Genomic DNA, 12,983 nt, shown 5'->3' on the forward strand with positions numbered 1-12,983 from the left:
TATGCATGGGCTTGAGTTGGAGTCTTTTAGGAGTAGTGCAAAAAAAAAAAGTGAAATATCCTCGGTAAATAGGCCGGGATAATCTCCGAGAGATGATGTGTGTTTGGGGGTGTGGCAATAAGGAATAAGTTCAGCGAGTGTGAGGTGTTTTTAACCTCAAGTTGGAGATGAGACGTGCCTTCAAATGTATGCTATTTTTCCCATGTCTTTTCCAAGGACTTAAAGACTAAATCCCTCAGAACGAGCCTAAATGACTTCCGTACCACTCACAGGCGTATCAGCTAATGAGTGTGTTGTGCTTGTATACTTCTGCAGTTTTGCCGTTTCAAACCATAAGCACAAGATTTACAACTTTTCTGCAATTTGACAGAAGTCGTTTGCCTTTGAATTTGTCGGGATGTTTTGTGTGTGGTGGCTGACAAAGAGCGTGCCAAGAGCAACACGATGGCAGGCACAAATTATAGAATGTTTTTTTTTATTGAACCAGAAGACAGAGCTGGCAAGCAGGCAATCCTGATATTCATGACAGGAAGGAACCACACGGATCCTCCGTCATAGCGCAGAACTGAATAGACTCTGAAACAATCCCAAAGACGAGCAGGTATAGAACACAAGGCCAGGCGGGGAACCAACATAGGGAAGAAGACTCAGAAATGTAATCTTTTAGTCGGCTTCTGTAAAACTGAACAATAGTACACAGAGACCCACAGATGCACAAACTCAACTTTTGTGTATTTTGTTTGTTGCAGATTGCAGGCAGAGGGACGGATCAGCGAATGGTGCCACAGTATGAAGAGGCTGAGCGTCAGTATGCCTCTCTGCCAAGGTACTCTCTAAACTCTTTCTTCCTTCTCTTCGAGAAGATGCCACAAGTTGTTTCTGCACTGCAAAAAGTCAGTGTTCAAAAACAAGAAAAATGGAAATAAAAATTAGGGGTATTTTATTTGAACTAAGCAAAATGATCTGCCAATAGAACAAGAAAATTCGGCTTGTCAAGACTTTCCAAAACAAGAAAATTTTTTTACTAAAATTAGGGGTATTTTATTTGAACTAAGCAAAAGTGTCTGCCAATGGAACAAGAAAATTCGGCTTGTCAAAACTTTCCAAAACAAGAAAAAATTACTAAAATTAGGGGTATTTTATTTGAACTAAGCAAAATTATCTGCCAATAGAACAAGAAAATTCGGCTTGTCAAAACTTTCCAAAACAAGAAAAAAAAAAAAAAAATTAGGGGTATTTTATTTGAACTAAGCACAATTATCTGCCAATAGAACAAGAAAATTCGGCTTGTCAAGACTTTCCAAAACAAGAAAAAAAAAATACAAAAATTAGGGGTATTTTATTTGAACTAAGCAAAATTATCTGCCAATAGAACAAGAAATTTCGGCTTGTCAAAACTTTCCAAAACAAGAAAAAAATACAAAAATTAGGGGTATTTTATTTGAACTAAGCAAAATTATCTGCCAATAGAACAAGAAATTTCGGCTTGTCAAAACTTTCCAAAACAAGAAAAAAATACAAAAATTAGGGGTATTTTATTTGAACTAAGCAAAATTATCTGCCAATAGAACAAGAAAATTCGGCTTGTCAAGAGTTTCCAAAACAAGAGAAAAAAAAATACTAAAATTAGGGGTATTTTATTTGAACTAAGCAAAATTATCTGCCAATAGAACAAGAAAATTTGGCTTGTCAAGACTTTTCAAAACAAGAAAAAAAATACCAAAATTAGGGATATTTTATTTGAGCTAAGCAAAATTATCTGCCAATAGAACAAGAAAATTCGGCTTGTCAAAACTTTCCAAAACAAGAAAAAAAAATACAAAAATTAGGGGTATTTTATTTGAACTAAGCAAAATTATCTGCCAATAGAACAAGAAAATTCGGCTTGTCAAAACTTTCCAAAACAAGAAAAAAAAATACAAAAATTAGGGGTATTTTATTTGAACTAAGCAAAATTATCTGCCAATAGAACAAAAAAATTCGGCTTGTCAAGACTTTCCAAAAAAAGAAAAAAAAATACAAAAATTAGGGGTATTTTATTTGAACTAAGCAAAAATATCTGCCAATAGAACAAGAAAATTCGGCTTGTCAAGACTTTCCAAAACAAGAAAAAAAAATACAAAAATTGGGGGTATTTTATTTGAACTAAGCAAAATTATCTGTCAATAGAACAAGAAAATTCGGCTTGTCAAGACTTTCCAAAACAAGAAAAAAACAAACAAAAATTGGGGGTATTTTATTTGAACTAAGCAAAATTATCTGTCAATAGAACAAGAAAATTCGGCTTGTCAAGACTTTCCAAAACAAGAAAAAAACAATCAAAAATTAGGGGTATTTTATTTGAACTAAGCAAAATTATCTGCCAATAGAACAAGTTGGTAGAGTGGCTGTGCCAGCAATCGGAGTGTTGCTGGTTACTGGGGTTCAATTCCCACCTTCTACCTTCCTAGTCACGTCCGTTGTGTCCTTTGGCAAGACACTTCACCCTTTGCCTCTGATGGCTGCTGGTTAGCGCCTTGCATGGCAGCTCCCGCCATCAGTGTGTGAATGTGTGTGTGAATGGGTAAATGTGGAAATAGTGTCAAAGCGCTTTGAGTACCTTGAAGGTAGAAAAGCGCTATACAAGTATAACCCATTTATTTATTTATTAAAATTCGGCTTGTCAGGACTTTACAAAACAAGAAAGAAGAAATACAAAAATTAAGGGTATTTTATTTGAACTAAGCAAAATTATCTGCCAATGGAATAAGAAAATTCGGCTTGTCAAAACTTTCCAAAACAAGAAAAAAATACAAAAATTAGGGGTATTTTATTTGAACTAAGCAAAAGTATCTGCCAATAGAACAAGAAAATTCGGCTTGTCAAGACTTTCCAAAACAAAACAAAAATAATACAAAAATTAGGGGTATTTTATTTGAACTAAGCAAAATCATCTGCCAATAGAACAAGAAAAATTCAGCTTGTCAGGACTTTCCAAAACAAGAAAAAAAAATAACTAAAATTAGGGGTATTTTATTTGAACCAAGCAAAATTATCTGCCAATAGAAAAAGAAAATTCTGCTTGTCTAGACTTTCCAAAACAAGAAGAAAAAAAATACAAAAATTAGGGGTATTTTATTTGAACTAAGGAAAATTATCTGCCAATAGAACAAGAAAATTCGGCTTGTCAGGACTTTCCAAAACAAGAAAGAAAAAATACAAAAATTAGGGGTATTTTATTTGAACTAAGCAAAATTATCTGCCAATAGAACAAGAATATTCGGCTTGTCAAGACTTTCCAAAACAAGAAGAAAAAAAAAAACTAAAATTAGGGGTATTTTATTTGAACTGAGCAAAATTATCTGCCAATAGAACAAGAAAATTCGGCTTGTCAAGACTTTCCAAAACAAGAAAGAAAAAATACTAAAATTAGGAGTATTTTATTTGAACTAAGCAAAATTATCTGCCAATAGAACAAGAAAATTCGGCTTGTCAGGACTTTACAAAACAAGAAAAAAAATACAAAAATTAGGGGTATTTTATTTGAACTAAGCAAAATTATCTCCCAATAGAACAAGAAAAATTCGGCTTGTCAGGACTTTCCAAAAAAAGAAAAAAAAAATACTAAAGTTAGGGGTATTTTATTTGAACTAAGCAAAATTATCTGCCAATAGAACAAAAAAAATTTGGCTTGTCAGAACTTTCCAAAACAAGAAAAAAAAAAAACTAAAGTTAGGGGTATTTTATTTGAACTAAGCAAAATTATCTGCCAATACAACAAGAAAATTCGACTTGTCAAGACTTTCCAAAACAAGAAAAAAAATTACAAAAATTAGGGTTATTTTATTTGAACTAAGCAAAATTATATGCCAATAGAACAAGAAAATTCGGCTTGTCAAGACTTTCCAAAACAAGAAAAAAATTACAAAAATTAGGGGTATTTTATTTGAACTAAGCACAATTATCTGCCAATAGAACAAGAAAATTCGGCTTGTCAAGACTTTCCAAAACAAGAAAAAAAAAACGAAAATTAGGGGTATTTTATTTGAACTAAGGAAAATTATCTGCCAATAGAACAAGAAAATTCGGCTTGTCAAGACTTTCCAAAACAAGAAAAAATAAAAATAAAATTAGGGGTATTTTATTTGATCTAAGCAAAATTATCTGCCAATAGAACAAGAAAATATGGCTTGTCAAGACTTTCCAAAACAAGAAAAAAAAATAAAAAAATTAGGGGTATTTTATTTGAACTAAGCAAAATTATCTGCCAATAGAACAAGAAAATTCGGCTTGTCAGGACTTTCCAAAACAAGAAAGAAAAAATACAAAAATTAGGGGTATTTTATTTGAACTAAGCAAAATTATCTGCCAATAGAACAAGAATATTCGGCTTGTCAAGACTTTCCAAAACAAGAAGAAAAAAAAAAACTAAAATTAGGGGTATTTTATTTGAACTGAGCAAAATTATCTGCCAATAGAACAAGAAAATTCGGCTTGTCATAACTTTCCAAAACAAGAAAGAAAAAATACTAAAATTAGGAGTATTTTATTTGAACTAAGCAAAATTATCTGCCAATAGAACAAGAAAATTCGGCTTGTCAGGACTTTACAAAACAAGAAAAAAAATACAAAAATTAGGGGTATTTTATTTGAACTAAGCAAAATTATCTCCCAATAGAACAAGAAAAATTCGGCTTGTCAGGACTTTCCAAAAAAAGAAAAAAAAAATTCGGCTTGTCAGGACTTTCCAAAACAAGAAAAAAAAAAAATACTAAAGTTAGGGGTATTTTATTTGAACTAAGCAAAATTATCTGCCAATACAACAAGAAAATTCGACTTGTCAAGACTTTCCAAAACAAGAAAAAAAATTACAAAAATTAGGGGTATTTTATTTGAACTAAGCAAAATTATCTGCCAATAGAACAAGAATATTCGGCTTGTCAAGACTTTCCAAAACAAGAAGAAAAGAAAAAACTAAAATTAGGGGTATTTTATTTGAACTGAGCAAAATTATCTGCCAATAGAACAAGAAAATTCGGCTTGTCAAGACTTTCCAAAACAAGAAAGAAAAAATACTAAAATTAGGAGTATTTTATTTGAACTAAGCAAAATTATCTGCCAATAGAACAAGAAAATTCAGCTTGTCAGGACTTTACAAAACAAGAAAAAAAAATACAAAAATTAGGGGTATTTTATTTGAACTAAGCAAAATTATCTCCCAATAGAACAAGAAAAATTCGGCTTGTCAGGACTTTCCAAAAAAAGAAAAAAAAATACTAAAGTTAGGGGTATTTTATTTGAACTAAGCAAAATTATCTGCCAATAGAACAAAAAAAATTTGGCTTGTCAGAACTTTCCAAAACAAGAAAAAAAAAATACTAAAGTTAGGGGTATTTTATTTGAACTAAGCAAAATTATATGCCAATAGAACAAGAAAATTCGGCTTGTCAAGACTTTCCAAAACAAGAAAAAAATTACAAAAATTAGGGGTATTTTATTTGAACTAAGCACAATTATCTGCCAATAGAACAAGAAAATTCGGCTTGTCAAGACTTTCCAAAACAAGAAAAAAAAAACGAAAATTAGGGGTATTTTATTTGAACTAAGGAAAATTATCTGCCAATAGAACAAGAAAATTCGGCTTGTCAAGACTTTCCAAAACAAGAAAAAATAAAAATAAAATTAGGGGTATTTTATTTGATCTAAGCAAAATTATCTGCCAATAGAACAAGAAAATATGGCTTGTCAAGACTTTCCAAAACAAGAAAAAAAAAAAAAAAATTAGGGGTATTTTATTTGAACTAAGCAAAATTATCTGCCAATAGAACAAGAAAATTCGGCTTGTCAGGACTTTCCAAAACAAGAAAGAAAAAATACAAAAATTAGGGGTATTTTATTTGAACTAAGCAAAATTATCTGCCAATAGAACAAGAATATTCGGCTTGTCAAGACTTTCCAAAACAAGAAGAAAAAAAAAAACTAAAATTAGGGGTATTTTATTTGAACTGAGCAAAATTATCTGCCAATAGAACAAGAAAATTCGGCTTGTCATAACTTTCCAAAACAAGAAAGAAAAAATACTAAAATTAGGAGTATTTTATTTGAACTAAGCAAAATTATCTGCCAATAGAACAAGAAAATTCGGCTTGTCAGGACTTTACAAAACAAGAAAAAAAATACAAAAATTAGGGGTATTTTATTTGAACTAAGCAAAATTATCTCCCAATAGAACAAGAAAAATTCGGCTTGTCAGGACTTTCCAAAAAAAGAAAAAAAAAAAATTCGGCTTGTCAGGACTTTCCAAAACAAGAAAAAAAAATTACTAAAATTAGGGGTATTTTATTTGAACTAAGCAAAATTATCTGCCAATAGAACAAAAAAAATTTGACTTGTCAGAACTTTCCAAAACAAGACAAAAAATATATATTAAAGTTAGGGGTATTTTATTTGAACTAAGCAAAATTATCTGCCAATACAACAAGAAAATTCGACTTGTCAAGACTTTCCAAAACAAGAAAAAAAATTACAAAAATTAGGGGTATTTTATTTGAACTAAGCAAAATTATATGCCAATAGAACAAGAGAATTCGGCTTGTCAAGACTTTCCAAAACAAGAAAAAAATTACAAAAATTAGGGGTATTTTATTTGAACTAAGCACAATTTGCCAATAGAACAAGAAAATTCGGCTTGTCAAGACTTTCCAAAACAAGAAAAAAAAATACTAAAATTAGGGGTATTTTATTTGAACTAAGCAAAATTATCTGCCAATAGAACAAGAAAATTTGGCTTGTCAAGACTTTCCAAAACAAGAAAAAATAAAAATAAAATTAGGGGTATTTTATTTGAACTAAGCAAAATTATCTGCCAATAGAACAAGAAAATTCGGCTTGTCAAGACTTTCCAAAACAAGAAAAAAACAATCAAAAATTAGGGGTATTTTATTTGAACTAAGCAAAATTATCTGCCAATAGAACAAGTTGGTAGAGTGGCTGTGCCAGCAATCGGAGTGTTGCTGGTTACTGGGGTTCAATTCCCACCTTCTACCTTCCTAGTCACGTCCGTTGTGTCCTTTGGCAAGACACTTCACCCTTTGCCTCTGATGGCTGCTGGTTAGCGCCTTGCATGGCAGCTCCCGCCATCAGTGTGTGAATGTGTGTGTGAATGGGTAAATGTGGAAATACTGTCAAAGCGCTTTGAGTACCTTGAAGGTAGAAAAGCGCTATACAAGTATAACCCATTTAATTATTTATTAAAATTCGGCTTGTCAGGACTTTACAAAACAAGAAACAAAAAATACAAAAATTAAGGGTATTTTATTTGAACTAAGCAAAATTATCTGCCAATGGAATAAGAAAATTCGGCTTGTCAAAACTTTCCAAAACAAGAAAAAAAATACAAAAATTAGGGGTATTTTATTTGAACTAAGCAAAAGTATCTGCCAATAGAACAAGAAAATTCGGCTAGTCAAGACTTTCCAAAACAAGAAAAAAAAAATACAAAAATTAGGGGTATTTTATTTGAACTAAGCAAAATCATCTGCCAATAGAACAAGAAAATTTCAGCTTGTCAGGACTTTCCAAAACAAGAAAAAAAAAATACTAAAATTAGGGGTATTTTATTTGAACCAAGCAAAATTATCTGCCAATAGAAAAAGAAAATTCTGCTTGTCTAGACTTTCCAAAACAAGAAGAAAAAAAATACAAAAATTAGGGGTATTTTATTTGAACTAAGGAAAATTATCTGCCAATAGAACAAGAAAATTCGGCTTGTCAAGACTTTCCAAAACAAGAAAAAAAATAATACTAAAATTAGGGGTATTTTATTTGAACTAAGCAAAATTATCTGCCAATAGAACAAGAAAATTCGGCTTGTCAAGACTTTCCAAAACAAGAAAAAAAAAATACAAAAATTAGGGGTATTTTATTTGAACTAAGCAAAATTATCTGCCAATAGAACAAGAAAAATTCGGCTTGTCAGGACTTTCCAAAACAAGAAAAAAAAAAACTAAAATTAGGGGTATTTTATTTGAACTAATCAAAAGTATCTGCCAATGGAACAAGAAAATTTGGCTTGTCAAAACTTTCCAAAACAAGAAAAAAATACAAAAATTAGGGTTATTTTATTTGAACTAAGCAAAATTATCTGCCAATAGAGCAAGAAAATTCGGCTTGTCAAAACATTCCAAAACAAGAAAAATTAGCTAACCTCAATGAACCCAAAAATACCTTAAAATAAGTATATTCTCATGAATAACAAGTGCACTTTTCTTGGTAGAAAAAAAAGAGACCTTTTTGCTCAATATGTTGAAAAATATTCTTAAATTAAGTAAATGGTAGTGCCATTATCTTGACATAATGATATGCGCTCTGCATCATGATTTTTTTTTTTCATGCTTGAAATAAGAAATTATTACTTTAATAAGGTAGTTTTATACTCGTGAGTGTTGATGACACAGCTTTGCAACACTTGATATTCTAGTTTCAAGCATGTTTTACTCAATATAGGTCATCAAATCTCAGCAACTGAGATCATTTAGGACCAAAACCCTTAAAACAAGTAAAACACTCTAACATAAAATCTGCTTAGTGAGAAGAATTATCTTATTGGATAGAAAATAAGCAAATATCACCCTTATTGGAGATATTTAATCTTACTTAGATTTCAGTTTTTGCAGTGTGTTTTGCATTGGTTTCTTTTCAAAGCCTCTGATTCAATCGTCACAATGTGTCTTTGTCTTTGTCACTGGAGACCTCGGCGACCTCCGCCTCTAAGGCCCCGACGGATAAGGTTATCCAGGGTAAATCCCACCTAGCCTTATCCGTGTCCACACACACACACACACGATGCCACCGTTTAAGACCCCTTGCTACCCTCCGTCCGCCGGTGCAACGCGACCTAGTACGCAAGTCACAAGACATTACACATTACAAGCATACCATAAGCACAGACCATGAACAAAAAAATAAATAAACAAAAAAACAAAAAAACATGTGATTTGAGGTTCTGTAGCAGTATTTTAGCTTTTCCTTTGCGTTTAGCATGTTTTTAGCATGATGGTAACATCTTTGTTCAGCAGGAGTCCTATTGTCGTTTTAAAAAAGTCTCATTAAATAGTTGTCCAACTTTTGTTTCAGAGATGAAAATAGAAAAAATGGCCCTAAATTTGTGTTTTGCTTTGCATTTGAGAATTGGAAGTAGAATGAACAGAAGGTACACGGACCGGTAATCTACATCAACAATATGATTTTCCGTAGTGGCGGGACAGGACAGATTTTTAAAAAATAAATAAATACATTTTAAAAAATGTAAAGAAAAAAAAAAAAGACATTTTGAAAATCAATGTTTTTTTTGTTTTTTTTTAAAATTAAAAATAGTTCAAAACAAAAATTGCGATTAATTAAAAAATATATATATATATATTGGCAGCCCTAATCAACATGCATTATCATGATACAATTAAATTGTAATTTATGTCGTTAACTGTATATTGTATTTTGTCTACAGTACAGGCCAAAAGTTTGGACACACCTTCTCATTTCAATGCGTTTTTCTTTATTTTCATGACTATTTACCTTGTAGATTGTCACTGAAGGCATCAAAACTATGGCACCTGTGAGGTGAAAACCCTTTCAGGTGACTACCTCTTGAAGCTCATCGAGAGAATGCCAAGAGTGTGCAAAACAGAATTCAGAGCGATGGGTGGCTATTTTGAAGAAACTACAATATAAAACATGTTTTCAGTTATTTCACCTATTTTTGTTAAGTACTTTTGATGCCTTCAGTGACAATCTACAATGTAAATAGTCATGGAAATAAATAAAAATGGAAATAAAAATGAATTCATTTCTTTTTTTCCCCATGTTGTGTTTCCCCGAGATAATGAAATACCTGAAGGTCAAAGTTTAAGTGAAAAGTTTGTTTAACACTTTGTGGGGACAAGTGATTACCCGCAGCTGTGTCTCATTTTTCATGGCACACCCTCGCTTCTTCAGGGCCTCACTTTTTAATATTCGCTATCTGTGCATCTTTAACCTTTTGTTCCCCGGCTATTTTTTACCATTAATTAATTTCCTTCCCTCTTCCCCCTGTGCTGTCTGAGTAGTGCCTACATCTCCCTTTTCCTGGACTGCCAAACAAAAGAATATGATAAGTCTGGAATTGTAGATATGTTGCTAAAGATAGATGTGTGAACCGAAGAAGTAAAACACAGGTAGAGGTTTCATTTCCTTCACACTTTAGAAGACCTGCCCACTTTGTAACGCCTTTTTTTTTTTTTTTTAAATGTCTACAATAGAACACTTACAGGGGAACTGCAGTTTTTTTTTAGGAATTTCAACTATCATTAACAATCCCTATGTAAGACAAAACCACATATGTTATTCTTTTTTTTAATGCATTCTAAATAGTAAAATACGGCAAGTACGAGGTGGCTAACAATAGAGCTGATGAAAGTCCTCTATTCCACCCCTTAAACCAGAGCTGGGCAAATATTTTGACTCGGGGGCCACATTGAGAGAAAATATGTGTTTAGGGGGCCAAGGTGTATGTGTGTATAAATGCTATATACACATTTAGCTGTTAAAAATTGCTGTACAGTATGTGTGTTTGGGTCCCGTTTTTTTCAGGAACACTAATACCAAAAGTCACAATGTCTGAGGGAGTTCTAAAAAGAGACCGCCTTAAAAAAACAGAATGGAATTTTACAGTTGTTTACTGAATGGGACACCCAAAATGTACATTAAAATAAAGAAAGTGGGATTTACAATATTAACTATGAACAATAAAACACTGAATATTAACAACATATGAACATCGCTCCTCTTTTACTTCTCAGACCAGCTCCTGGATAGTTGTTTTTTTTTACAATCAAGTAAAACACAACAAGAATGTAACAAACAGCAAAATATGAATGCAAAGTGGAATAAACACCTACGATATGATATGTTATCACGTAAAAATCTGCTTCCGCATCTGTTTCTGACACACGCGTTTCGGGCTGGCTGCTGTGAAAACAAACCCCGCCCACTCTGCTTTGTTCCTGGTCTGAGCTGCTGTGACGTAGATTACCGTAATAATCACCTGTCGCCTTCATTAGCAGCAGCCGTGATGAGACGAGTAGTTGGACTCGGAGGTGCTGCTGAGAGACACAGACGCAGAAAAGACACGTTGCTGAAAAGCCAAAGACTTTGCACGATTCGAGGAAAATAAAACAGTGTTATACCCAGAATTCCGGGCTTTCCTGGCAGTGCGTGGTGGTCTGAAGAACCCACTAGAGGGGAACTTCTACAAACTCTTATAACACTCAAAAGCGCAGATTTCGACCATTGACATACTTTCTATAGTTCAAGACTTACGGCCATTTAAAATCAGCACTGCACATCATAATGGCGGCAACAGTTTTGATGTTAAAGGTTTTTTAAAAAATTATGTAGAACGTCCGGCAGGCCGGGTTGAAAATCTTAATGGGCCGCGTTTGGCCCACGGGCCGTATTTTTGCCCAAATCTGCACTAAACCCTTCTAAAATAAATCGCCAACAATACTCCATTTATATCTCATGACCTGAATATTAACCAAGTATTGGCCATATTGTTATTATAAGCGCTAACGCAGACAAACTATTTTTAGTAGCCAGTGAGCTGCTGCATCGCCTCTGAGTTGGTGAAAGTTAATTCCAGATTATAAATCATGCCCCTCACCTGGATAGTAGAAGGTTGTGGACGTAAACCAAGAAGCTGGTCAACTTTGACATCCAATATATCCGGAGTAGGCTAGGAAAAGACGCTCGTTTTTCTTTTTAACCTGCTTGATTGTAATCAATTCTTCATCAAAGCGGAAAGCTATAAACACCCCAGTGAGAGCAGACATTGTTCAGTACGTGATTGTTTTTTTTATGTTCGTACTTTGTATTTCTTGTTTAGCACTTAGCGATACTGCTACATGATGCTTAGTGTTTCACTAATGCTGCATCTGTTTAGCACACAGTTTCTGAAACTGCTAAAAAAAAAAAAATAAGGTTCTAGATCATCAACTGTCTCGAAGTAGTCTTTGTTGTCTCATGAAGTCTGCCATGATTAGTTGTTGTTGTTGTTGGTGAAGGGAAAAGCAAACATTGTGATGCGTCTATGAAATTATTATATCGCCAAATTCCCAAAATGAGGAAAATACGTAAATTTTAAATGTCAAGATTTTGCCTGATACTACATTACATACTGTATATACCGTATTTTCCGTATTTTTGATGTTTTTTCATATACAAACCCCGTTTCCATATGAGTTGGGAAATTGTGTTAGATGTAAATATAAACGGAATACAATGATTTGCAAATCCTTTTCAACCCATATTCAATTGAATATGCTACAAAGACAACATATTTGATGTTCAAACTGATAAACTTTTTTTTTTTGCAAATAATCATTAACTTTATAATTTGGTGCCAGCAACACGTGACAAAGAAGTTGGGAAAGGTGGCAATAAATACTGATAAAGTTGAGGAATGCTCATCAAACACTTATTTGGAACATCCCACAGGTGTGCAGGCAAATTGGGAACAGGTGGGTGCCATGATTGGGTATAAAAGTAGATTCCATGAAATGCTCAGTTATTCGTAAACAAGGATGGGGCGAGGGTCACCACTTTGTCAACAAATGCGTGAGCAAATTGTTGAACAGTTTAAGAAAAACCTTTCTCAACCAGCTATTGCAAGGAATTTAGGGATTTCACCATCTACGCTCCGTAATATCATCAAAAGGTTCAGAGAATCTGGAGAAATCACTGCACGTAAGCAGCTAAGCCTTCGATCCCTCAGGCTGTACTGCATCAACAAGCGACATCAGTGTGTAAAGGATATCCCCACATAGGCTCAGGAACACTTCAGAAACCCACTGTCAGTAACTACAGTTGGTCGCTACATCCGTAAGTGCAAGTTAAAACTCTCCTATGCAAGGCGAAAACCGTTTATCAACAACACCCAGAAATGCTGTCGGCTTCGCTGGGCCTGAGCT

General features: G+C 33.2%; 1 protein-coding gene across 1 annotated transcript in view; it reads left to right on the top strand.

Moving 5' to 3' along the window:
- The first annotated feature begins 545 nt into the window (after positions 1 to 545).
- LOC133663209 (partitioning defective 3 homolog B-like) overlaps positions 546 to 12,983 on the top strand; it is a 61,771-nt gene continuing 49,333 nt past the window's right edge. Inside the window, exon 1 of the mRNA XM_062067504.1 lies at positions 546 to 826. Coding sequence (XP_061923488.1) covers positions 711 to 826 — 116 coding nt within the window. The 5' untranslated portion in view covers positions 546 to 710. The remainder of the gene's footprint in view (positions 827 to 12,983) is intronic.

The sequence above is a fragment of the Entelurus aequoreus genome, linkage group LG13 (genome assembly GCF_033978785.1).
Source record: "Entelurus aequoreus isolate RoL-2023_Sb linkage group LG13, RoL_Eaeq_v1.1, whole genome shotgun sequence".
NCBI lineage: Eukaryota > Metazoa > Chordata > Actinopteri > Syngnathiformes > Syngnathidae > Entelurus > Entelurus aequoreus.